Source organism: Apodemus sylvaticus, chromosome 17 (genome assembly GCF_947179515.1).
Source record: "Apodemus sylvaticus chromosome 17, mApoSyl1.1, whole genome shotgun sequence".
Classification (NCBI taxonomy): Eukaryota; Metazoa; Chordata; class Mammalia; order Rodentia; family Muridae; genus Apodemus; species Apodemus sylvaticus.
This window is the reverse complement of record NC_067488.1, coordinates 23,287,932-23,313,335: the sequence shown is the minus strand read 5'-3', so window position 1 is coordinate 23,313,335 and position 25,404 is coordinate 23,287,932. Positions and strand designations below refer to the sequence as shown.

Below are 25,404 nucleotides of genomic sequence, written 5' to 3'. Positions count from 1 at the left end.
AAGTGAATCAACATTTCAAAATTAGATAAACAATTAAGATGCTTCTAAACTTTCTGTCTTGGTTAATATCAAGTTTACCAGATACCAGAGCCTAGAATTTGGTCCATGAAGTTTATTGAGAAAATGCTCTGTAGGAAAACCATGTGTGAAGGTCAGGGAATTGGGATTGGGATTGGCAATGCAGGCCGTCCTAGGTGAGTCTTGCCTTGGCTTGTGTGATGGTTAACCTGACATGGTTTAGAACTTCCCTGGGGGGATGGGTCTCTTTAAATGCTCATGGGGGGGGATTGATTTGATTCCTTGATTGCATTAATTGATGTGGAAAGACCCATATTCTCAGAAACATTGTTGAGATTTTTAAATTTCATTTTATGTATATGACAGGTTTGCTTGAATGCATGTATGTGAGCTGCATGCCTGCCTGGTTACCATGGAGGTCAGCAGAGGGTGCCAGATCCCTTGGAATTGGAGTTATAGATGGTTGTAAGTTATCATGTAGGTGCTAGAAACTGAACCCTGGTCCTCTGCAGGAATAGTAGTATATGCTCCTAACCACTGAGTAGTCTCTCCAGACCCCAAGACACATATTCTTTTTTTTTAAAGATTTATTTATTTATTTTATGTATATGAGCACTCTATGTGCATGTACACTTGCATGCCAGAAGAAGGCATCACGTCACATTATAAATGGTTGAATCACCATGTGGTTGCTGGGACTTGAACTCAGGACATCTGGAAGAGCAGCCAGTGCCCTTAACTGCTGGGTTGTCTCTCCAGCCCCCAAGACACATATTATTAAAATAATGTGTGTAGAATTTGTTGATAGTCTCACGCACCATATAGAGTGCTGTTTTTTGCAATCTTCCACTTATTTCCACCTCCCTTCCACTCCTATTCTCCCCTCCCTGCAAGGGCATTTCCCACATTCATATCAATATGTTTTGTTTTGAGTCCCACCGAATAAAACCCATGTCCAACTCTGTGACAGGTTTACCTTCCCATCCCTTAGATTTCAGCAGTAGCCAGTAGGTCACTCTGGTTCCCTCTCAGGCTGATGTTTAGCTGTTGCCAGCTCGGTATTATGCAGGGCCGTTGCAGGCAACTGCAGCGGCATGGGGCCTATGACTCTATTGGCCATGCCATGCTCAGAGGACCACATTTTACAGCTCTTCTCCCTCTCTTTATACTCTTATGTTCTTTCCACACTTGCATCCACAATGTTCCTTGAGATCTAGACAGGGTAGTAGGAGCATTTAACCAGGAAGATCTGTCTTCTCTGTGGGCTGATGCATTCCCTGGACCAGAGCTCCTGGACTATATGCAGTGGAGTTGAGTACCAGCGCACAGCAGCATTTGGCTCTGTGCTTTCTAGCTGTGAACAAGGTGAGATAGGCTGCTCCAAACCCCTGCTGCCTTTCTCCCCCCTTCCATGGTGGACTGTGCCTTGGTCCATAAGCTGAAATAAACCCTCTCCTTGGAGATGTTATTTTCAGACTATTTTATCACAGCAGCAGGGAAAGAGGCTCTGTGGTGAAGAGTAAATCAGAGTCATTTGAAGCACTGGAGTGTGACTCTTGTTCCCAGTGCATGTAAGTTGTTTGCCAAGACCCCAGCAACAGCCCAGGACTTGATATGCTTGCTCATGAAGACACTAAAGCATCAACATATCCAGTTAGACCCAAAACTTTACTTGTAGAGTGTATGTGTGTATGTGTGCTGATGGTAGAATACAGTGCCTTTATGATATTAATGGTCGGTGGCCTCCAGAAAACATAAAAGATTCAGCTCCTGATACAAAAAGTGTTTCAGGAACCATACCAGCTACTTAGAGGTGTTTAAGCAAAAAAAAAAAAAAATAAATAAATAAAAAATAAAAAAAATAAAATAAAAAAAATAAAAAAAATAAAATAAAATAAAAAATCCATGGCTTTTAATCTATAGGTTATATCATCTCTTATTTCCTCAATTTAGTCTTTTTCTTGACACAGAATGTTTATAAAGCATTTCTGTTAAATGACTTCAGGTAATAGCCAGGGAGATAGCATGTGCAAGACCCTGGATTAAACCCCTAGATAAGAAATAAAGGGTGTGTGTGTGTGTGTGTGTGTGTGTGTGTGTGTGTGTGTGTAGAGATGGCTCACTGGTTAAGAGCACTGGCTGTTCTTTGAGAGGACCTGGGTTCAGTTCCCAGCAACCACAAGGCAGTTCACAACTCTTTGTAACTCCAGCTCCAGAGTTCTAGTTTTAATACCCTCACACAGACATACATGCAGGTAAAACATTCATGCACATGAAATTAAAAATAAATAAATTATTTTTAAAAGAAAGGAAGGAAGCAAGGAAGGAAGAAGAAGAAAGAAGAAAGAAAGAAAGAAAGAAAGAAAGAAAGAAAGAAAGAAAGAAAGAAAGAAAGAAAGAAAGAAAAGGGTTGGAAGTTGTTTTTGTAAGGTATAAATGGATCTGGAAACCTTCCTTTCCTTCTATTGCACTGGGAACTACTCTAAGAGTTACACTTTTATTTTGAAGTGTAACATTCATCAAGAATTTATTTCTCCTTTTCTTTTAATCTTTATGCAGTAAATATAACAAGAAAGCACAAAGGCTACAAGGAGAAAAGCCCTGGATATCATTTGTCACTGAATGATGACAGGTTAAGGCCATTTTTGGTGGTTTGAATTCTTGATTTCAATACTTTAGTCAGGCTCACGTGGCTGTCCTGGGCTAGTTATGCTTGGTAAAGCTAATTTAATTCATTTCCTAGCCTGCCTGGTCATCAAATAGAACCAGTTAAATGGTTCTGCGCTGTGGAATACTTCCAGTGTTCTTTATATGGAAGAAGTTTCTGTCGGATATTGGTAACAATTTTTATGTCTGTTCAATATGTAATTTTTGTCTGTCTTAGAGAAGCTTAAGGTAAATTCTTATGGATAATTTTTCCCCCAAAGAATAGTATCTCCATATCTTTTGTGTCACTATATCAAAATATCAGAGGCTGGGCCTTTCTATGGATAAAATCACAGTGTAGAGGCTAAATTTCCTATTGGTAGGCCCCTTCTGTTTTGCCTCTAATGAAGCCTCTCCAGCTACATTGTAACAAGGCAGAGTCTATCACAAGGAAGGAAGATGTTCTATTCTCTTGGGAATCAATGAGGTCCCAAGAGACATGCATCAATTCCTTGTGAGAATGGTGCTCCTACAACCCTGTTTCTTTCCATGAGGCTCTGCCTCTTAAAGATTCTGCCACTTCAAACTCTACCACATTAGAGATGGATACTGTAGTTCCTGGATTTCTGAGTATAAACTACAGCAGAACACTAATTTAATATCAACATTGGACCAGAGAAATAATGGCTCATGAAAATATGAAGACCTGAATTTAGGTCTCTTAGAATCCATGTAAGAAGCTAGGCAAGGTGATAGATGAAGACGGTCACACACATCCTGGGGTCTCACTGGAGTCTAGCCAACCCACTAAACTTCAGGTTAATTGAAAGACCTTGTCTCGGAGAACCAGACGGATAGTGTCTTCGGGATTTACTGCTGTAAAGAGACACCACAACCAAGGTAATTCCTGTAAAGAAAAACATTTTATTGGGGCTGGCTTACAGTTTCAGAAGTTTAGTCCATTCTCACCATGGCAGGAAGCATGTCAGCATGGAGGCAGACATGGTGCTGGATAAGCCAAGAGATCACTACATCTTGATCCGCAGACAGCCAGGAGGAGACTGTGTGCCACACTGGATATGGCTTGAACATAGGAGACCTTAAAGCTGGCCCCCATAGTGACACACTTTCTCCAGTAAGATGGCACCTCCTAATCGTGCCACTCCCTATGGGATAAGCATTCAAACACACAAGTCTATGGGTGCCAAACCTATTCAAACCACCAGGGATAAGTGACAAAGAAAGACACGTGACATAGACCTGGGGCCTCCACACATGCTGGACTTACGTTCTCAGGTCTTGATGCAAGGTAAGAGGGAAAGACAGCTTGGGATTTGTAAATTCAAAACTGTACACACGTGCATCAGACAAGTCTCTCTTGTAATATTTTATATGGTTATCCTTGATATTATTATAAAGGCATAAGCCTTTTCTCTACCAGAAGGGAAGTTGTGTCATGCTTTCTATGGCTTTGAGATCTTTAGTGGCAGGGGAGAGAATGTTCCATCCAATGACCAAACAGTTTATTTTTGGAAGGAAACAAACAGTCTTGTCCACTGATGCCACAGATTTTTTTTTTTTTTAAATCTACAAACCGGTTAGGAGCTGAAAGCTGAAATAAACACCATTTGAGGTTATTAAATCTTAGCTTTCCTCCCATGTATGGGTGTACTTTAAAAGCCAGAGCAGACACTAGACTTTATTTCAGAATTTCTTTTTAGATGGTGTCCCATAAACAAGTACCAAAGAGGACACAGATTCTGGCCTTGCACTTCTACTCTCTGGGCCGAGCCTATAAATAGACTCACAATAAATGTCCCCGTTTTTGTTTCTTGTAGGAGAATCACACTGGGTAGATGATGACTGTGAAGAAATAAAAGTTCCTGAATGTCCTGCAGGGTAAGTATATTTTGTCTCATAGATATTAGGAAGTATTCTACATCCCTTGATAAACCATTAGGAAGGGTAAATGACTATAAACATTTTAAGATGGAAATCCCCTTCTCCACATGATCATGAGATATTTTGTGTGTGTGTGTGTGTGTGTGTGTGTAGAGAGAGAGAGAGAGAATGCCACTACTCATGCTATTGCACTTGTGTGGAGGTCAGAGGACATCTGTATAGAGTTGATTCTCTCTTTCAGTCTTTACGTAGCTTCTAGGGATCCAACTCAGACTGGCAGGCTTGCAGGCAAGCAAGTCAGATGCTGAGCCATGCTGCCAGTCCGATCATACAGCTTTGATGTTCTTTTTCCCTTCAACTCTTTCCTATCACTGCTGTGCATGTTGGAGTCCCAGTGTCTGGTCTGCTGTGGTCCACCAAAGTGCATGCATGTGCTGGTCTCCGGAGGATGCATTCCTGCCGCCATTCTCTGCCCTACCACTGCGTGGCCCTCACAGTAATTTCCCCGGCCCTTACTGTAGTTTCCCCAGAGTTCTGTTCTTGCCTTCCTTAGTGTGTGAGGGAGGGGAAAGGAAGAAGGAGATGCTATATCTTCTAAAGTTGTTATCCAAGAAGGTAGCTCCCACCAGATCTGGCAAAAAACCTGCTTCTCTGCTACAGAGCGACAGCCACATTGAGTGATACCTAACAGCTCAAGTGTGACTGAAATTGGACACTTATGCCTTCCAGGAAACTGTGAGACATCATGGACCTTTACAATGCTTGGAAGAAAATACATTCTCAACAAATATGTTTTAATAAAGTATTTAGTCTTTAAATATTTATGTATGCATGTATTGTAGAATTTTAGTGTTTAGAGATCTTTACTTTTCTCTCCTTTTAAGAATCTTAATTAGGCATAAAAGGAAGGAGAAATAAAGATATCTCAACACTTTGGATGTATGGAATAGGATGAAACAATTTCTGAGTGTTTATGTAGGACCCCCTTAAATATGCTTTACTTGTAACATGACTTCTCATAGACATAAGCTAAGAATTGTTCACTTAGCTTCAAGTTATTAGAAAGCACTCTCTACATAGTTCACTGTTCTTTTATGACTGACCAACTACAGCTTTAGAATGATAAAGTTCCCTTTTTGACCTAGATCAATGAGTTCTTTGCTGATTGAGTTTTAAAAATTCTTAATAATTTAAATCGCCTTGGAAAAAGCTTTATAAGAAACTCACATATTCATTCATTTACTAATACATCCGATAAGTACTTATTAAAATTGGACGTGGTGGCACAGACCTATAATCCCTGCACTGAGGCTGAGGCAGGAGGATTATAAATTCAAAGGCAGCCTAGTCTGTATAACTAGGTCCTGGGCAGCATGAAACTCTAGAAGAGAAGCCGTTAACAGATAACTAAAAAACAGGATATATAATAATGTATATATGAGTATAAAGGAGGTAGGTATGTCTCAATATCATGAAGGAATTTGAAGCATGGGCAACTAACATCATTGAAAGGGAAACTTTGAGCTGAGTTTTAAAAAGCATACTTTTGGCAGATGCTGATAGTTTTTTTGTGTGATTTATTTATTTATTTATTTATTTATTTATTTATTTATTTATTTATACTATTGCCAAAGGCCCTTACTTGTAAGATAGGAAACAACAGCAGAGTCAACTACTTTCTCTAGGCCATGGTGACTTTGCCCATTTAACTCTGAACTTGGTTGCCTCAAAGTCTATGCGGTTGGGAGCCCAGGCTTGCCGCCCCCCCCCCCCATTTTGTGTCTTTCTAGTACTGATTGGTCCTGGTCTTTGAGTGTGACTAGATACTGTGGAATGCCTCTGGCAACAGTGTCTCTGAGACTCACCCTGTTACTGTTTTAGATTTGTCCGCCCTCCGTTAATCATCTTCTCCGTGGATGGGTTCCGTGCATCATACATGAAGAAAGGCAGCAAGGTTATGCCCAACATTGAGAAGCTGCGTAAGTCATTTCCTCACTCTGCTGTAGGCTTCCAGAGCATAGAAACACTGCCTGCCAGTCTGCCTGTCTGTCTGTCTGTCTGCCTGTCTGTCTCTTCCTTCCCCTGACTTCCTTCATTCCCTCCTCCTCCTCCTTCTTCTGTTTCTTCCTCTTTCTCCTCTCTCTCCTCTTCCACTCCTTTCTCCTCTTCTTAATAAATTTCATTTCATTATTGGAAATGAAAAAGAAAGAAGTATTGAGAAAAATAATTTTATACATGTAGCGGTTCTGGATGGTTTTCTTGTCCCGATAACTCATCTTCTACTTCTAGGGTCCTGTGGCACCCATGCTCCCTACATGAGGCCTGTGTACCCCACAAAAACCTTCCCTAACCTGTATACGCTGGCCACTGTAAGTACTTGTTTTCAAGTAATACATATCTAAAGGTCTAACTTAACCCTGGAATGACTTGAAGGCAGGGGTTAATTTTTTTAAATATAGAACACATGTTAATTGAAAAAATTATTTTTAATATATGATTTGGAAATTTCACACAGCATATTTTTATTATATCCTTTCTTGTCTCCTGATTCTTCCCAGATCATTTCCCATTCCCTACTTCCTCAACTTCACGTTCTTTCTCTCTCTTAAAGAAAACAAAAACAAAAATGGGAACAAAAGAAAAAGTCACTTAAAAATATCGAGTTTGACTTGTGTTGGTCAAACTTATTTGTGTGTGAGTGTGTGTGCACGCATGTGCATGTGTAAGTCAGGGAACAGCTTTGGGGAGTCAGTTTGATCCTTTTTCCATAGGGGTTCTGGGATGAAACTCGGACCTTTAAGCCCGGGGGTGAAGTTGTTTACTAGCTGATATAGCTGGGTGGCCGGAAGAGCAGATTGCTCAGGATCTACAGAAAATCTGTTTTCTTCTATTTGCTGTGTTGTTCACACTCAGAGCTTTGTGAATGACTGAACTGAATTGCTAAATTCAAATTATAGCTTTTTAAAGCATCGTTCTAGCCGAGCTTCCCATTAAACTGTCAACTTCAGAGAAGTCTATCCTCTATCTTCTGAACTTTCAAACAAGAATGTTGGCTTCAGAGTGTCTATGTTTTCATTTTCAAACATTCCAAACTCTACCTCATTTTCTTGTTTCAAACATAATTTTCTATTCTTATGATTATTTAAGTTATTGAGTTGAAGAAGAAATAGAATGACAAATGGAATTCTCTTTGGAGATGTGTATACATTTCAAGGGAAGCAATAAAAACGTCCATTTTGTTAAGTTTCAGCAGTTAAAAAGACAAATATTATATTTCTTGCTGCCATATTAAATTTCTAAAATGACTTAAAATTAGTTACGACTCATGTATACGAAAATGGACTAAAAACACAGGATATGCCCATCCTACTTGATGTGGTTAATTCAATATTGTCATAAAACCTTCTATGTCAAGAAAATTGATAATAGAACTAATATATGTAGATCATCACAATGCTATTGTAACAATAAAATTATTCTTACACAAAGGGTTTATATCCAGAATCCCATGGAATCGTCGGCAATTCAATGTATGATCCTGTCTTTGATGCTACTTTCCATCTTCGAGGGCGAGAGAAGTTTAACCATAGATGGTGGGGAGGCCAACCGGTAAGTCTTGAGTTCTTTGTGTCTATTGACCTGTAGATCTTGAAAGACTTTGTGTAAAATGGGGGTGTTTTCATCTTTTGATATTTTATGTGTGTATTCATGCATGTGTACATTTTTATGTGTATATATAGTATATTTGTATTGTATTGTATATACTTATATACATATGGGTATATAATATGTAATATGTACACACATATATATGTATACATACATCTATGTATATATACATCTATGTATGTACATGTGTGAATGTAAGTTATACTGATAAAAGTGTGAGATGATACATTTCTTCTGCGGGATAATAGTGGTAGAAATGTATTATGAGTAAATGTCACAACTCCTAGATGAATGAACAAATGTTATTGATTTATTAAATTTGTGGATATAATGCAAAAGAAAAAGAACTATGAGTTCCCAGATATTTTGATCCCCAGTGATATCATAAACAGAAAGAAGAATGGTTTCTGGAGAAAAAGAATGGATTAAAATTCAAGGGAAATTTATAGGTTATTTTATTTCATCCATTTTAATCATACAAGGTAGGTGTAATAATTGGGATTCTACCTTAGTATTGAGGCTGAACCTGATACTTTGAAGAACATCCTGTTGTGTACCTCAGACACTTGGGCAGAAAATCAAAAGGCTTCAGGCAGCTTCCCCTGGTGTTTTTCCTGTGACTCTATGGTTAGGCAACCTGCTTTGGTCAGACACAAGAAAAGCACTGACATAGAGCCATGGTTGTTGACTGTCTAGAACTGGGCTTATGAGTACAAGCTGCAGGTCAGGAGGCTCAGAATCCCCACAGGAGCATAGACCAGGGCACAGTCAATCAGATGCTCAGAGGGAGAATGGAACTGGTTGCATATCAGGTCTCTGCAGCCTTGGACAGGGAGGAAGCTTGTTAGATTTCTGCACAGTCTGTCCAAGTATGAGAGAGGAAGGCAGCATCCTCCCTTACCCCACACAGCCGACATGGTGGACATCCACTGCCACAGATGGGCAGAATGAGGAGTATAAGTTAGACGTGCGTTATAAGGTATCACTTTCTGAGAGAAGGTTGCCAAAATATTCATCTCGCGTAATAGGTAAATCATTATGCAAGGATAAATGTGGGCTTCCTTTTTTTTCTTTTTAAATAAACACTGACCGACGACTTCCTGTATGCCTGTAGAAAAGGCTCTTTATAATAGATGTTCTGACTTGGCTGTTTTTATTCAGGCTGGATTCCCAGAAGGCTATGATGACTTAGTTTGTGATCCCAGTGAAATTTGTTGACAGGGTAGATTTTACAAGTTTATGATAGAGGAATATTTTATGAGCAAATAAAATGGTAGAAATATGAGCACCATCTGACTATTGCTAGTTGGTCTTTGGTAATAATTTGACTATGGAAACCAACTCTCCTGAGGAACCACACAGGTATATGGAGATGAGTGGTAATCTGATGTAATCGGATCACCTTACACATGGTGTTGACTTTAAGCATCCTCTGGGTTAGCATGACTCAGCAGCAGAAAAGTCCACACATTCATTACCTTGTACAGACACCCAGCACAGAGACTCTGTTAATCTGTCCCATGAAGTAGATTCTCTGTTCTACTTTGTTGGCTGCTTCCTTGCTAGCTCTCCAAGGCGACACATTTGACCAAGTCTCCTAACGCTACCCGAGATCTGTGGTGTAACTGATTAGTGTTTCTCTCATCTTGATCAAGACAGGCACCCAGAAAATACTAAGGACCATCGTAGCTATATTTTCAAAACTCATTGTATTGAAATCTGACCTAAAAACCATACAGACAAAAACTGTTGGTAACTATTTACTAAGTATACCAGCGTAGAGATCATGAAGCACTATCAGAAACGATTTGCATATATTCTAGAAGCATGTAGGCATCAAGCACTATAAGGAATGATTTGTCTATGTTCTAGAAGATTTGTACATTTTATAAAGTTCCCAATGATAATATAATTTGAGTTAATTTAGGTAGAAAAATGATTTATAAAAATTTTAGACTGGTAATTCAATTTAATTCCATTCATTTTTTCCCCCTGAGTGATGAAACTGTGTAGGACATTTGGCTAAATAACACCAAGGTCAGATGCAATGCTGAGTAAGGACCACCTCTTGTTCCTGCTTAAAACTTAGCAGATAGAATGAAGATTTGGGATGCGCTCATGTGAAATTCTGAAGCTCCATTGTAAACTCTCAAAAAATCCCATCTACAAGTCAATTTCACCTTTAAAAGCCATTGGTCACGGTCATCTCACTCCGGAGTCTCTCCCGACATGCTCACATCGGGGATGTATGGTCGGAAGTTACCATGCCCTTTCCCATGATGCTGTGCTTCTTCTCACTCGCGTTTCAGTGGAGTCCCTTAGGGTGTTTGCTTCTTCGACAGGGCTTTGATATAGTCCTGCAGCTTCTGATGAGGTCAGTGGAGTACGCCTGTGTTCAGGTTCGACCAGGACTCTCAGACACGTGTATGTATGTAACCTCAGGGCACTGACTCAATCTGCAAATCGGAGAAACAAGTCAAGCTCCGTTCCAGCTCAAGTCTTCCTGGGTGTTGTTACAGGGTGTAGATGCGTTCCTGTTCTTCCCAAGCTGCCTGGCCTTGAAGGTCTTCCCACCCCTATTGGTGGCGCAGTGCCCGTCCTCGCAAATGAATTGCAGTCAAAAGTGAGGGAAGCATGCTCCAAAGAGAGATGGCAAAAGGCCACACAACAGTGAGCGAGTTTCCCGGCCAGAGGGATGGGCCTGCTGGGAAGTACAAGTTACTGCTTTTCTTATGCCTTTTCCGTCTGCTTCTTTCTCATGCGCTGTTACAGGGCTACAGGATGCCCCTCCCCCACCACTTGTGTTTATCTCTGTTCTTGTTGCTGAGTATTGAACCAAGGGCCTTGTGCATGTGAAGAGTGTGATCTACTCCTGAGCACACCACCCCCCACCCCCAGCAGCTCTTTGTCTTAGCTCTTACCGCACTGGTTCTCAACCTGTGGGTCCTGACACCCCGCCCCCCCCCCCAGACATCACACGCATCCTCCCCATCAGATATTTATGTTACGATCCAAAACAGTAGCCAAATAACAGTTACAAAGTAGCAACAAAATAATTTTATGGTGGGGGGGGGTCACCAGAACATGGGGAACTGTATTTAAGGGTCACAGCATTAGGAAGGTTGAGGACCACCATCTTAAGCTACTTTAGTCGGGATAAGTTTTGCTTCCCTGCTTATCTTGTGGTACTTAGCCAGGAAGTGTTCCTTTGCAAACCAGGCACTGGTCTCTTCATTCCATTTCAAACTTCAGTTGAACTATTTGTGGTAGGGTTTCTACTGCTTCGATGAAACACCATGGCCAATAAGGCAAGTTGGGGAAGGAAGGGTCTATTTGGCTTACACTTCCATATTGCTGTTCACCATTGAAGAAAGTCAGGATGAGAGCTCAAACACGGAAGGAATCTGGAGGCAGGAACTGATGCAGAGGCCATGGAGCGTGCTGCTTTCTGGCTTGCTCTCCCTGGCTTGCCTGCTCAGCCTGCTTTCTTTTCAAACCCAGGAACATCTGCAAGGGTGGTCCCACCCACCATGGGCTGAACCTACCTACATCAATCACTAATTAAGAAAATACTCAAGCTTGCTTACCTATCTCTGACATCAAGGAGGTGTTTTCTCAATTGGGGCTTCCTCCTATCTGATGACTCTAGCTTGTGTCAAGTTGCTGTAAGAGTCGCCAGCTTCTAGGCTAATATCTACTTATCAGTGAGTGCATAGTGTTCACTGTGATGGTGATTACCATGAGTGTTCTTTTGTGATTGGGTTACCTCACTCTGTATAATATTCTCCAGTTCTATCCATTTGTCTAAGAATTTCATGAATTCATTGTTTTTAATGGCTGAATAGTACTCCATTATGTTTATATATATATATATATATATATATATATATATATATATATATATATATATATACCACATTTTCTGTATCTGTTCCTCCATTGAGGGATATTATCTGGGTTCTTTCCAGCTTCTGGCTATTATAAACAGGGCTGCTTTGAGCATTTAAATATAGTGGAGCATGCATCCTTATTACATGCTGGAGAATCTTCTGGGTATATGCCCAGGAGTGGTATAACAGGGTCCTCTGATAGTATGCCCAGTTTTCTGAGGAACCACCAAACTGATTTCCAGAGTGGTTTTACCAGCTTGCAATCCCACCAGCAGTGGAAGAGTGTTCCTCTTTCTCCACAACCTCCCCAGCACCTGCTGTCTACTGAGTTTTTTTATCAGCCATTCTGACTGGTGTGAGGTGAAATCTCAGTGAAGCTTGGAATACCCAAGACACAATTCACATACCAAATGATGCCCAAAAACATCATTTGAGGAAGATGAGGAAGAACAAAATATGGATCCTTGGGCCCTTTGTAGAAAGGGAAAAATGCCCACAGAAGGAGATACAGAGACAAAAGGTTGAGCAGAGTCTGAGGGAAAGACCATCCAGAGACTACCCCACCCAGAGATCCATCCCATATACAGTTACAAAACCCACCTATGTGGGTGCCCACAAGTGCTCACTGACTGGAGCGAGATATAGCTATCACCTGGGAGGCTCTCCTAGTGCATGACAAATACTGAGGTGGATGCTCTCAGCCAACCATTGAACTGAGCACAGGGTCCCCAATGGGGGAGCTAGAGAAAGGACCCAAGGAGCTGAAGGGGTTTGCAGCCCCATAGGAGGAACAACAATATGAGCCACCCAGTACTCCCAGAGCTCCCAGGGACAAAACCATCAACCAAAGAGTACACATGGAGGGACCCATGGCTCCAGACTCATTGGGAGCAGAGGTTGGCCTTGTTGGATATCAAAGGGAGGAGAGGCCCTTGGTCCTGTACTTGATGCCTATAGAGGAATACCAGGACAGGGAAGCGGGGAGGTGAGTTGACTGGGGAAGGGGAGATGGCTTATGGGATTTTTGGGAGGAGGGGGGAACCAGGAAAAGGGACAACATTTGAAATGTAAATAAAGAATATACCTAAAAGAAAAAGAATAGCCAGGATTGGATCTGTGCCCAGGAGGCCTGCTTGGGCATTGTAATTATCCGGAGAGCAGCACACTGTCCATGGTCTGTTCTCCCACACCGTTTCCTTCAGTTCTCACTAACTCCTGATTCTCCAGAGTTCATCTACTTCTGCTGAAGGGAGGGGTAGAGGCCAAGAGAGGAATGGGGGTGGAGGGTGGAATCTGATCAAATACATCAGATATGTGTATGGAATTGTTAACAAAAATCTACAATGTACAGAATTGGCAGTCCTACCTGCCCCTCTGGTCACTCAAAACTTTTACCTATCCATGTCTGTGACTTTGACTGTACAAGACCATTTCTTTGCAAAGAGATGCTAAAAGGATTATGATTGTTTGCCTATATTTTTGAAAATTATTTCCAGCTTATGTTTCTTTTTTAAAATCTTGCCTGTTCCCATACCTATATATTATAGTTAATTACAGAAAGTGTTGAATTTTGCATTGATAACCCTGGTTCCAGTGAAGAAGCTTTATTGATTCTTAGCATTCCTGACAGCACAGTAAGATCTTTCTACCATGTTTGTATTTGCCTCAATTCCAAACTCCAGTTTCTAGGGCACCAATGGGGAGCGTTGGGCTTCTAGAGCAAAAGCGACAGAGTTATGGGGATTAAAGGTAGGAGGTCTACACTTAGTATCTTAGTTTATTTGTTTAAAAATTTAAACGAATTCTCTAAGGAAATGTATGCTTGCCTTCAAGTTCAGAAAAATCACAACTTACATTTCTCTGAATTAATGAGGAATCAGGGAAATTTTCTTTCTAATTAAAAAAAAATTAGTAGAGGGTTGTTTTTCTTTTTCTTTTTGTGAGCCAGCATCTTAGTGCCTTCATTTTTGACAATTCCCACACTTCTGACCCCTGAAATATAATATACATATGGCCTCTACTGATGCAGTTTTGGATTTGACTTAAGACATCCTTTCACGCTCCAATATCCCAGAATTTGCTAAACTTTGACCATGCTATGAGATTAAATGATTTTAACCCTTTAATTTTATAAACTCTAAAACAAAAATTTGAAACAAGCTATCATGTGAGAATATGTTCAAGAAACCTTGCTCAGATATGGAATACTTTTTCAGTAAAATGTTGGTGTGTACACTAAACAATAAAAGAAAACTTATATGTCGATATGGATGATTTTATGCATTGTTTTTTATAGAGTATTTAGCCCATGCTTCCCCCCCATGTGTTTCTCTTGTCCTTCATTGCCCATTAAACTTCTTTTTATTTTCCAATCTAGCCTCCTCTTATTGTCTTTTTCTTGTATGCATATGTATTCCAGTATAATTAATGAGTATTAATTACATGAGTAAATTTAGTTTCCTATCTTCTTTTTGTTCTCTTCTAAATTGCCCCTCCTTTCCTTTGAGAAATACAGTCAATATAGCAGCTACTAAGAAGGAAGGACCATTTTCTTACCTTTTTTTTTTTTCCTTCAGAAGGGCACTTTATATATATATATATATATATATATATATATATATATATAACCTCAAATTTTTAATCCTCCTATGTCAGCCTTCTCCTGCTGGGATTACAGATAAACAATACCATGCCTAGCTAGAAACACACTTTTTGATCTTCAAATTGTTCTATGTCCTAATAGTTTATATTTTGGGATGTTTCAGATATAAATTATGATTCCAACTGATAATTTCTGGAAAATACAAAAAATTCACAGAAAATGGAGTCTAAGGACATGCACATGTCCTTAAAAGGTAGAGGCTACTGGGACCAGGATCTTCAGTTCTCTGATGCCTTTATGGCTAGTCTAGTCTATAAAAGACTCTATGTAAAAAGATAGATTCTGATTTTTGTCACCAGTGTAAGTGATTTATTCTAAACTCTCTCGTGGGCTTGCCAGTCCACTGAGGAGGGCCATGGGTTGAGATGAGGCTGAAAGTATAGCATCTGGAGACAGTCCTCTGGTATCTTCCTTTATATACCAAACGTATGACTATTTTATCGTTTAGTGTACACACCAACATTTTATTGAGAAAGTATTCCATATTTGAACAAGCTTTGTTGAACACATTCTCATATGATAACATGTTTCAAATGGTATCTTGGTTTCCTTAGCAGGGTGGAGCTAGACCAGGCCAGCACCTGAGTGTCTCCTTTGAGCAGTGCACGGAGAGGTTTCAGTCATTCCTCCTATATCCTCACTCTTGGTTTCCTGAGGACCGCCAGAGTAACTTTACCATCATTCCTTGTCATCTTCACAGTGTATTTGCAACCGTCTATCACTGCAAATCCTTTTTCTGGTTAGCTAAAAAGTTATATCTAGGACTTCCACTCGTTCAGATGTCATACATCAGTGTGAATGCTACACTATAATTTTGGACAATGTAGGTCATTATTTGAGAAGTTCATGTGATGATTTTTTTTTCCTCTAACAAGTTCCAAGTTGACCTTAGATTTCTTATATATATCAAACACTACCTGGTATTTGATACAGTTTTCTTGGAAACAGCAAGGCAGTTGCTTTTCCAGGAAGTTGTTTGGATATGAATGCAGTAAGCTTTTGTCGCTGGAAATAAAGTGACATTGGTCATATAGTACGAGGAACAGACCTCTCTAAGATCTGGCACAGTTTAGAGGCTGACACAAGAAGGCTTAATTTGTGTTATCTCTTGTTGGTAGGATTGATGAGGGTAATTTAAAGTTTAGGATGCATTATGAAACCTGGATGGAGCATGTCAGAGGTTATCTCTAAGGTGGAAGGTTGTTTCCCAGTGCTGGACCAGACTAAGGAGAGCTACTTAGAGTAATTTGAGATGAGCCATCCTAGAGAACCAGATGTTCTAGATCAGAGAAAGCCATGAGTCAAAGGCAAAGCCCTCCTCCCTCCCGCTCACTCAGAAACCCACAGGTGTCAGTTCTCCTACTTTGTGGCTCACTTGTTAGCTACAATAGCTGTGAATCTGTAGGAAGTAGATTTTTAGATGCTCAAAGGAGCTCAAGGATCCTTTCAAAAGTTTTCAAGCTAGGCATCTTTGAAATGGTTAACTAAACTCCTTGATCCCTATGCTTCCCAACTGCATATTTCTACAATAAACAAATAAGTAATAAAATAAAGATTTCTATCAGAGTCATAAAATACTCCCAAAGTCTGGATGCAACAGAACGTGAAAAGGGTCCTGTTTGCTTTGGTCTCGGACTACAGTTCCCCTCCTGTATTGTCTCTTCTCTTCCTTTGAGAGAGTTTCTTCCCACAGACTTGTAGTGGGACACTTGCCACCGTAAGCTGTTTTTAATGTTTGAAGTAAATGGATTCCATTGATTTTCACTATTGTGTAATAATAAAAGACTGAGACGGACTGTTTACCCAATGCTAAAACACTGGTTCAAGGACTTTAAGTGAATTAACTCATTAAAATAGAGCATCATCCCACACGCTAGAATCTGCATTGGGAAGGAGACCAAAGCATGAAATAATGAAGGAACTTTCTGGAGGCCCATGCAATGGTTAGGTGACAGAAGCAAGGGTCACCGTCCAGGTTGCAAAGGTGCGAAACTTGGCTTTGGAACACCCTCATCCTCTACTTCTCATCAGCATGGGCTAGAAAGAAAAAACAAACCAAAACAAACAAACAAACAAACAAACAAAAAACAAAACTAAGCCCCACCTCACTGTGTTTTCTAGACTATCCTTTTGTAATACCCTCAGACTCCCTGGTATTACAGCTGCAGGCTTGCATCAATGGCTGGTTCATAGAGAATATCTAAAAATTTTCTTCATGAAATTCTTCATTCACCTATTCTATCCTAGGAACTTTCCCTTAGAGCCCAATTCACTAAAAAGAAAAGAAAAGCTACATGAACCTTATAGAAGAAACTATAAATTAGAAAGTCGTCATTTTAGTTCTGTTTTTCTTTCCTCATTCATCTAGTTTAAAGTCAAACATGACAAGCTAGATTTAAGGATTCTGACATCTGGGTACCAAATTGGGACTCTACTCCAGAAGGCTGACAGTCATAAAAGAAACATATGGTCTGTCCCTGCATCCTTTGATGAGGAGAATTCTGTCACATAAGTAATGCTTAAAACAATGATCAGAAAAGACAGGTATAGAAAATAGGAGACTTCGGGGATGAAATATATTTTTCAGAAATCAGTAGCATCACAGCAGAGCTTTGGAAAACCTTTTCAAAATATGTATTAAATAACATTTATGGAAATAATGAGTCTGACTTCCAGATGTGAAAGAAAAATGGTTGGAAATACTGTGAATTTTATGGTGGGCATGAGTAAAGTATAACGTATCAGATCTAAAGTATTTTATTCTTTTTCTTCTTTGACCAGAACTCAGAATGTATTAAAAGCCTCTTATATTTTCCTCATTAGCTATGGATTACAGCCACCAAGCAAGGGGTGAGAGCTGGAACATTCTTTTGGTCTGTGTAAGTTACCTTTATTTTATCAATGTTTATAAAATTACGGCTATAGTTCAATTGATGAAACATCAATTTAAGTCAACTTCATTTCGGCTAAATGTAAACACATCACATTTATGAGAAGTTATTGATTCAAAAATAACTTTCCAGGTATTCCAAAGATTCTTTCTATGCCTCGTTTTACTTCTTTTCTCATGCTCTTTCCCCCACCTTGTCCCATCCTTTAGTTAAGGACACCTTTCTCTCTGGCCTACCTTTTACATCTTTTATCTTGTTAACTTTTATTTTGGCAACTTTTCATCCAGGAGTGTGTAATTCTTTTAGATGATGACTGCAGTTTCTGTTATCATTCTTCATAAATATATTACAACCAACCTACTGTGTTTATTTTGTATTTACTTATTTTGATTCCCAACTTTAGACACAGTGTAGTCTTGGGCAGCTGGGATGTTCATGGTATGTATAGTCTAGAGTTTGGAAGTTCGACACAGTAGACCAGGGATGGCAAAATGTTCATTTTAGCCCAGTTTCCACCAAACCTCTTGAATTTGCCCAGTGAGAATATGGGATTGTTTGTCCCTTCAGAAATAACGGGGAACTAATAATTGACATTTTCAGGCTTTCAAATGAAATTTACCTGATAAAATGGTCAACATGTTGATTATGTTTAAGGCCCTTTAAATAAGACAGGGGATCTGTTTTTAGCTGTCATGGGGATTTTTTTTTCCCAGAGTAGTGTTTCCATCTTTTGCTTTCCTTTATTCCAACCACCCAAGGTTTTAGCAAACATGGGAATGTTTATTTTGTATGCTTTAACAAAAAAAAAAAATCTAACTGGTCAATTAGCATCAGTGTGCCAGGATCCAACACAGGTTCATATTAATCCAGAATGATGCTTTATCTAGACTCAGATTCAGGAACAGAGGGTAGCCTCTTTGGATTCGAAAGTATTCAGAATGAAGTATTTTGGGTGATCTGAGGCTAAGATGGGTGCCTTTTAGACGTAGTTTTTTTTTCCCTTTGAAAGTGGTCCCTGACTTGAGAGGTAAGCATGGCTAGGTTAGAATCGATGCAGCTTAACGTAAGTGGTCTGTTGTCTACCGCGTTAATCTCCCCCAGATTTCTCAGATTTTAACCCTTGGCTCTCACGGATGTGTGTGGGAATTCTGCTCTGCAGAATGAAGAGGAGCCAGCAACATAATTAATGCTTAGCCCTCATCCTAACCCCCCTGGAATTACCGCAAAGCTTCCTTGAAAAGGCCCAGTGTTCTGTCTTTGAATGACAATTTTCTCCACCCATTTGAAACCACTTATAAGAAGGTGGCTTTTGTGTGCTCCCAAGATGTCTTTGCTTCCCCAGCTATTCTTTTATCTCCATGTCCTGGAAGCGAGCAGGCTCATTTACTTCCAACCCTGACCCCTTTGAAGCTTTTTATAACCTTATAAAATATGATCAGGCCTCTCACTTATACATGGAATATACATATATCAAGGGAATCTACATATAGTCCATTTTGAAAAATTTTTAAATTTAAATCAAACCAGATTCAAAGCATAGGTTTAGAGTTTAAAGGCCATCTTTTTTTTTTCTTAGCACAGTTCCTTAGTACAGTCTAGAATTTTATTCTGTCTCTTAAATGATAGTGTTTCATTTCAAAATCACCCACAGCTGACAATGCATTTCGTTCCTTTGTTTCAGCCCGTTCTCAGAGGCAATAATTCCCATTATATAGAGGTGTTTAGTTTGAACAGAATCGCAGTTCTGCTACTTGTGAGGTGACTTACTTGTGCCTGTGGCTAACTATCTCAACCAATCAATAGTCTCATCTTTAAAAAGGACTTATAATTAGGGTGCTGTGACCCAGAATGAGTTAACTTCTTTAGAGTGCTTTATTAGCTCTTGGTATAGAGAAAACAGCCAATAACTGGTCTTTGTTTTTTATTCTTGTTGTCTCTTCAAACACTGACTAGACAATGTAACCTCTTACCACTAATTTCTCTATTTAGTTAGTCTTTCATTTTCTAGTTTTTAGTCGTCTTTGTTTTCTCAGGTTTGTGTTATATATACGTGTGTGTGTGTGTGTGTGTGTGTGTGTGTGTGTGTGTTTGTGATGGTATCTTATGTACCTGTTCTCAAGATTAGTTCTCTGTCAGTTGATGGTCCTGGAGACCATTCCTGTTGTCCTTGTGTCTTAGACACTTGGTGGCCTTTGGTCAGGTTATTTGCAATTCTCTGCCTGTGTTTGAGACACTCATGCCTGAGGGCCAGATCTTTATTATCTGTGAGGTTACTTCCAAAACACATTGGAAACTTTAGAGACAACCATGTCCAACTCCTTGTTTTAGATATCAGAGCATTAAGGCTAAAGTTGTTAAATGTAGTTTTCAAGCTCACAGTCAGGATGGACTCCAGAGTCTTCACCATTGCACATATAACACTAGAGGGTAGGTGGGGGTGTGGTGGTAGAGCTTTTACTTAAGCAATGATAAAATAATCCTCTGCTTTTCTATTTCAAATAGAGGAGGGTGACTCCTACCATAGTCTTTTTTGGGCAGGAGAATCTTTTATCTGTGTTTATATATGGGCCTTAATCGTATTGCACCTTGTATGCACCATTCATTTTATGAATGAATGCATTCTTTCTATAGAACTAGAAATCCAGCATGTGATTATGTAAACTAGAATTTTTCTTTTCTTAACATTTCTATTAACTCTTTGATAATTTCTTATACTATGTTTTGATAATATTTACTTCCTGCCCCTTTCTGTACCTTCCCTCAGATCCACCCCACCTCTCCACCTGCCTGACTTCATGACTTTTTCACTTTTATGTTTTAAAAATGCATGTGCAGAGGATGGTCTTGTCGGACACCAATGAGAGGAAAGGGTCTTGGACCTGTGAGGGCTCGACACCCCATTATAGGGGAATGCCAGGATAGGGAAGCGGGAGTGGGTGGGCTAGTGAGCAGGGGGAGGGGAGATGGGATAGGGGGTCTTTTGGAAAGGAAATGAGGAAAGGGGATAAGATTTGAAATGTAAAAAAAGGAAATATCTAATAAAAAATTTAAAAAAAAGAAAAGAAAAAAATCCTACCCACCAAGCCCACTTGATGCTATTGATGTTGCACATAGACTCAAGGGCGTGAGGCCATCCATTCCAGCACTGTTGAACTTGAAGAGGTCAGAGCCTCAGAGAGAACTGCCTTCAGAAGCCATCAACTATCAGTAACTCCTCAGTAAGGAGTGGTGGCTGGCAAGCCCCGCCCCCCCTGCTAGAACATTGACTAGGCACCGCTACTAGCATTTTGCCAAAGATAGCTAGTTACCTTGTCAAAGGGTGAGCATTCTGAGCTTGACAGGTGTCATGCTACCTTGTATTTCTCCACTGATGCCAGGAGTCCTTATCTGTGGTGTGACACTATACACACACAAAATAAAGCAGCTTTCAGGTAGACAGAAAAATAAAGTGACATGAACAGGCTAGGGCATTGGCTTTCTTCTTTGTAAGTGAGGAAAGAATTCAAAATATGCAATTAAATTTATTTTGTTCTGATACAACGGATTTCTAAGGCTAAAGGATTAAATTCCTTAAGTGATTAACCTGGCTTGGCTTTAGTCTGTTGTGATCTCATTTATAGGGCATAATAAGCAGGGCCGAATTTGTTCATTGCCAGTGCAATCTGTTTACAGCAGGATTTGTTTTATAGTAAGCATGACTTTGTGGTCTTGGAGGTCATCTCTAGGCAGAGAGGATTCGGGGGTGGCATCAAATTCCTGAGCATAGAGCTAAGCGGAGCTTGGGGGGCTGGGCATCAATGGCAGGCACAGAAAGAGGGTCCCTAGCCCTAGCCATTTACCATGTGTGTGAGGATCCATCTTTTCCCTAGCCATCTTGTTGCTCTCTGAGACTAAGGGCTTAAATGGTCTACCCAATAGTTTTCCTCACCATGATAAAAACTTGTGCAAGTTTGGATTCAACATGAATTAGCCTCTACTATCTGATCTTAGAGCAGAAGAACATTTTTATGTTCCTTGTTGTAAGGGGAACATTTTTTTTTCTCATGTCAACATAGTGCTTAGCTTGCTAGCATCCTAAGAGTACTCAGCCCAGGACACTGTCCTGTATCAGCCAAGAGCTCCTAATGCTATTACCAGGCCTAGGGTAATTATGTTCAAGAGCGGAATGGTAGCTTAAACACAAAGCCATTGTGGATGAAGATTATACCCCTTTTGTCAGTCTTATAATTATGTGTGCCTGCTTGTGATAGATTTGCTTTGTTTTTATGCCCCCTCAGGAGCATCCCTCATGAGCGGAGAATCCTAACCATTCTTCAGTGGCTTTCCCTGCCAGACAACGAGAGGTATTTGTTCTCCTCTCTCCTTTTCTCTTCCTTCTTCAGGACTTTTCCGTCTTGGGCTAGTGCCGGACAAAGCACTAGATGGATGGGTTGTGACATAGAAGCACAGTCAAGGATTGACGTTATTAAAAGTTTTGTGCTTATTAACCTTCAGCATTATTTTCTTAAGAAGGTTACCGGGGGACCATTTAATTACATGGATTATTCCAGCTGTTAATCCTGGTGACTTCAGCAGACCTGAAGCAAGTTGTTGGCTTTGATAAAGGAATCAGTCTTCAGCATCTTGAGGACTGAAAGGCATTAAGCCCGAGTGACCGTCCCCTTGAATATAGTCAGTTCTTTCAGATGGTGACCACTGTGTTCTGTTACCGAAGGATCAGAGTCCCCAGTGATGTTGATGTTCGAATATTTTCATTGTGATTTTCAATGCTTTGAAGTGGTGCTTGCCAATTACCACAGTGAGAAGTGGTGTGGAAGCAGAGCTGGACAGGGCAAGGAAGTAATAGGAAGAAAAAGTTTCCATTGGACTACTGACCATGGGTGGGAGATGCATTCAGCTGGAAGGATTTTAATTTTAAATTCTTTTAGGTTAACATTCAATAGTGGGCTTTATTATGGCATTTATATGCACCTGTGTTACTACGCTGTATGTTACTATGCCGTGTGTCACTATGTCATGTGTTACTATGCTGTGTGTTAGTATGTATGTGTGTTACTATGCTGTGTGTTACTCTGTTGTGTGTTACTACACCATGTGTTACTCTGTACCTGTGTTACTATGTCGTGTGTTACTATGCTGTGTGTTACTATGCTGTGTGTTACTATGCTGTGTGTTACTATGTTGTGTGTTACTATGCTGTGTGTTACTATGTTGTATGTTACTATGCTGTGTGTTACTATGCTGTGTGTTACTATGTTGTGTGTTACTATGCTGTGTGTTACTATGTTGTGTGTTACTATGCTGTGTGTTACTATGTCCAGTGTTACTGTGCTTTGCTTTCTCCTATTTCCTTTCTATTGCCTCCCTGTGTGCTCCCAAACCTCCTTGAAGTGTTTGTTTGTTTGTTTCATTCGTGATATGGATTGCTCTGTGTAGCCTGGGATTGATGCTTGTTCTGGTTTTCCCACAGGCCTTCAGTTTATGCCTTCTACTCTGAGCAGCCTGATTTTTCTGGACACAAGTATGGCCCTTTTGGCCCTGAGGTTAGTAGTTTACCATCTGCCTGAGGAGAACTTGTGTTCCCAGGCCACCTGAATTCCAAAACCTTATTTTAGCATTTGTATAAAGTTTGGGAATTTTCAAATCTAAAAGGCATAAGCATGGTCAAATAATGTGTAAAACTTAGACTAAAAACTTAAAAAACAAACAAACCATAAATGTACTTGTTTCTCTTACAGGAACTTTATTTCAGATTGCTTTAATATAGGAACATAATCTAAACATGGTGCCATGGGGCATAGGGAAAATTGTAGCCTTGAAAGAAGGCTTTGGTAGAACAGGTAAAGATTTGGCTACCATTGGCTAGGACAGAAGGAATCTTTGAAACCCCTGATATACAAGACACCTTAACGAAATTTTAACTCCCTTAAAATGCTTATACAGAGGGGAAGTTATTCACTAGCCTCGGTAGCCTGATCATGATTAACCTAACATACAGCATAAGAGAGGTAGATTTTATGGGGTATTTGGACATAGATGCTCATACTTTGAAGCCATGGGTCCTCCAGAGATGCAGATAATAAAGAACATCCATAAATGAGAGAGATGCCCCACTGGAGGCACATGGCTAATGATGCTAGTGACACTCTGGTCACCCTCAGTCATCCGAGTGGAAGACGGTGCTGTAAAGGATAATTCACTAGAATGTCATGACCAGGAAGTGGTGGCATATTATTGTTCTCATTGATTTAGGATGGAATTTTTCCTGACATTTCAGCGTAGATCTCTTGTAATATGACAAAGTCTGCAAGTCAAACTTTTAAATTATTTTAAATGCTTTTCATTTTTTATCACGGGACACAGAGGCCATTGCAACAATGTAAATACTGATGTGAGTGGAGAAAATTGTTTCGAAGAGTCTTTGTTCGTGGCTACTGTCTCCAGTCCTATGAAAGCCCAGGATGGCACAGTTGCTCTTACTAAATTCACTGCATTCAGTATAGGGATATATTAAAGATGCAGATAAATACATCTTGATTGGAGCAGTTCTGAACAAATTGCTCCATGTCTAAACAAAGGCAGCGAATACTAAGAAGACATAAGGATTTCTAAAGGTTACAACATCAATTCAGGAGCTGGTAAATTTTTTAAGTAGTAGAAACTAATAACTAAGAAGCTGTTCATAGTTTGTCTTGAATCACGGAAGTCGTATAAATCCAAAGTGCTTTTATCGTTTTGATGCTTAAGCATTATCGCGTGATTATGAAATACAAATGATAAAATAAGATAAACATGTGCATTCTTGAAACACAAAAAGCAAGCATGGCTGTTTTATCTTTGGGAAGACTTTCTTTGAGATTAATTTAAGATGAATAGAAAGAGCCAATTTTTTTTTAAATGTTAAAAAAAAACACACCCCACCAAACACCTAACAAGTTCCATGTGCTCTATTAAAAAGTCCAATTTCGTTGGAATAATGTCCTTTAAAAGGAAAAAAACAACAGGAATTGGTATTGATATAGCCATTCTTTTGAAAGTCAAGGCTGGTACTTGAAGAAGTTTGAGGCTGTTTAAGTTTCTTGGTAAGTGGAGGATTTGTGTTAGACTCTCAGACTGTGAACCTTCCCACAGAACAAGCTAGCTTTCCCACAGAACAGAGGAATCAGAAAAGCCACCTATAACTATGTTCAAATTATAGGAAACATCACCTATGTGGCAAGAACTGGCTCCTAACAATGCACAGTAGTTATAATACATTTGATTCCCTAAATCCCATGGCTTAGCAGTAAATGTTCTTTTTCAGGGACATCTCTGGCTTTGTGATACGTGTGGTTTCGCTACAGCCACCTTGTGAAACAGATACACTTTGATTAAGAAACAACCCAGTTGTCTTGAAATGTTGAGCAATGACTAAATGTTGCAGGGCGTAGATTGAATGCTTTAATTTGGTACAATGACAGTTTCTATGTCCATAATTGCTTATAAACACACGAGCCTTCCTCCCACAGTGTTTTTGAGTTAAGAATTCTAAGTATTCTCATTATGTTTTTTCCCCCCAGTATTAATACTTCTTGCAGCTGGAATTTCTCCCCTAGCTGCTGGGTAGATATTATTGATTATATGCCCTACAGAATCTCATAGCCTGACCATGTTCTCATAAAGAAAAGGACATTTTCAGATTTCAACTGTTTCTCACGGTTCTAAGGAATGACTCTTGAAACCAAAA

At 39.7% G+C, this 25,404-nt stretch overlaps 1 protein-coding gene across 5 annotated transcripts in view; it reads left to right on the top strand.

Annotated features, from left to right (window-relative positions):
• Enpp2 (ectonucleotide pyrophosphatase/phosphodiesterase 2) overlaps positions 1-25,404 on the top strand; it is a 121,497-nt gene that overhangs the window by 52,135 nt on the left and 43,958 nt on the right. For all 5 annotated transcript variants that reach the window (XM_052160692.1, XM_052160691.1, XM_052160690.1 and 2 more), the window contains exons 5-11: positions 4,503-4,563; positions 6,448-6,545; positions 6,856-6,935; positions 8,056-8,175; positions 17,611-17,666; positions 21,956-22,021; positions 23,149-23,221. In XM_052160692.1, the coding sequence (XP_052016652.1) occupies positions 4,503-4,563; positions 6,448-6,545; positions 6,856-6,935; positions 8,056-8,175; positions 17,611-17,666; positions 21,956-22,021; positions 23,149-23,221 (554 nt within the window). The remainder of the gene's footprint in view (positions 1-4,502; positions 4,564-6,447; positions 6,546-6,855; positions 6,936-8,055; positions 8,176-17,610; positions 17,667-21,955; positions 22,022-23,148; positions 23,222-25,404) is intronic.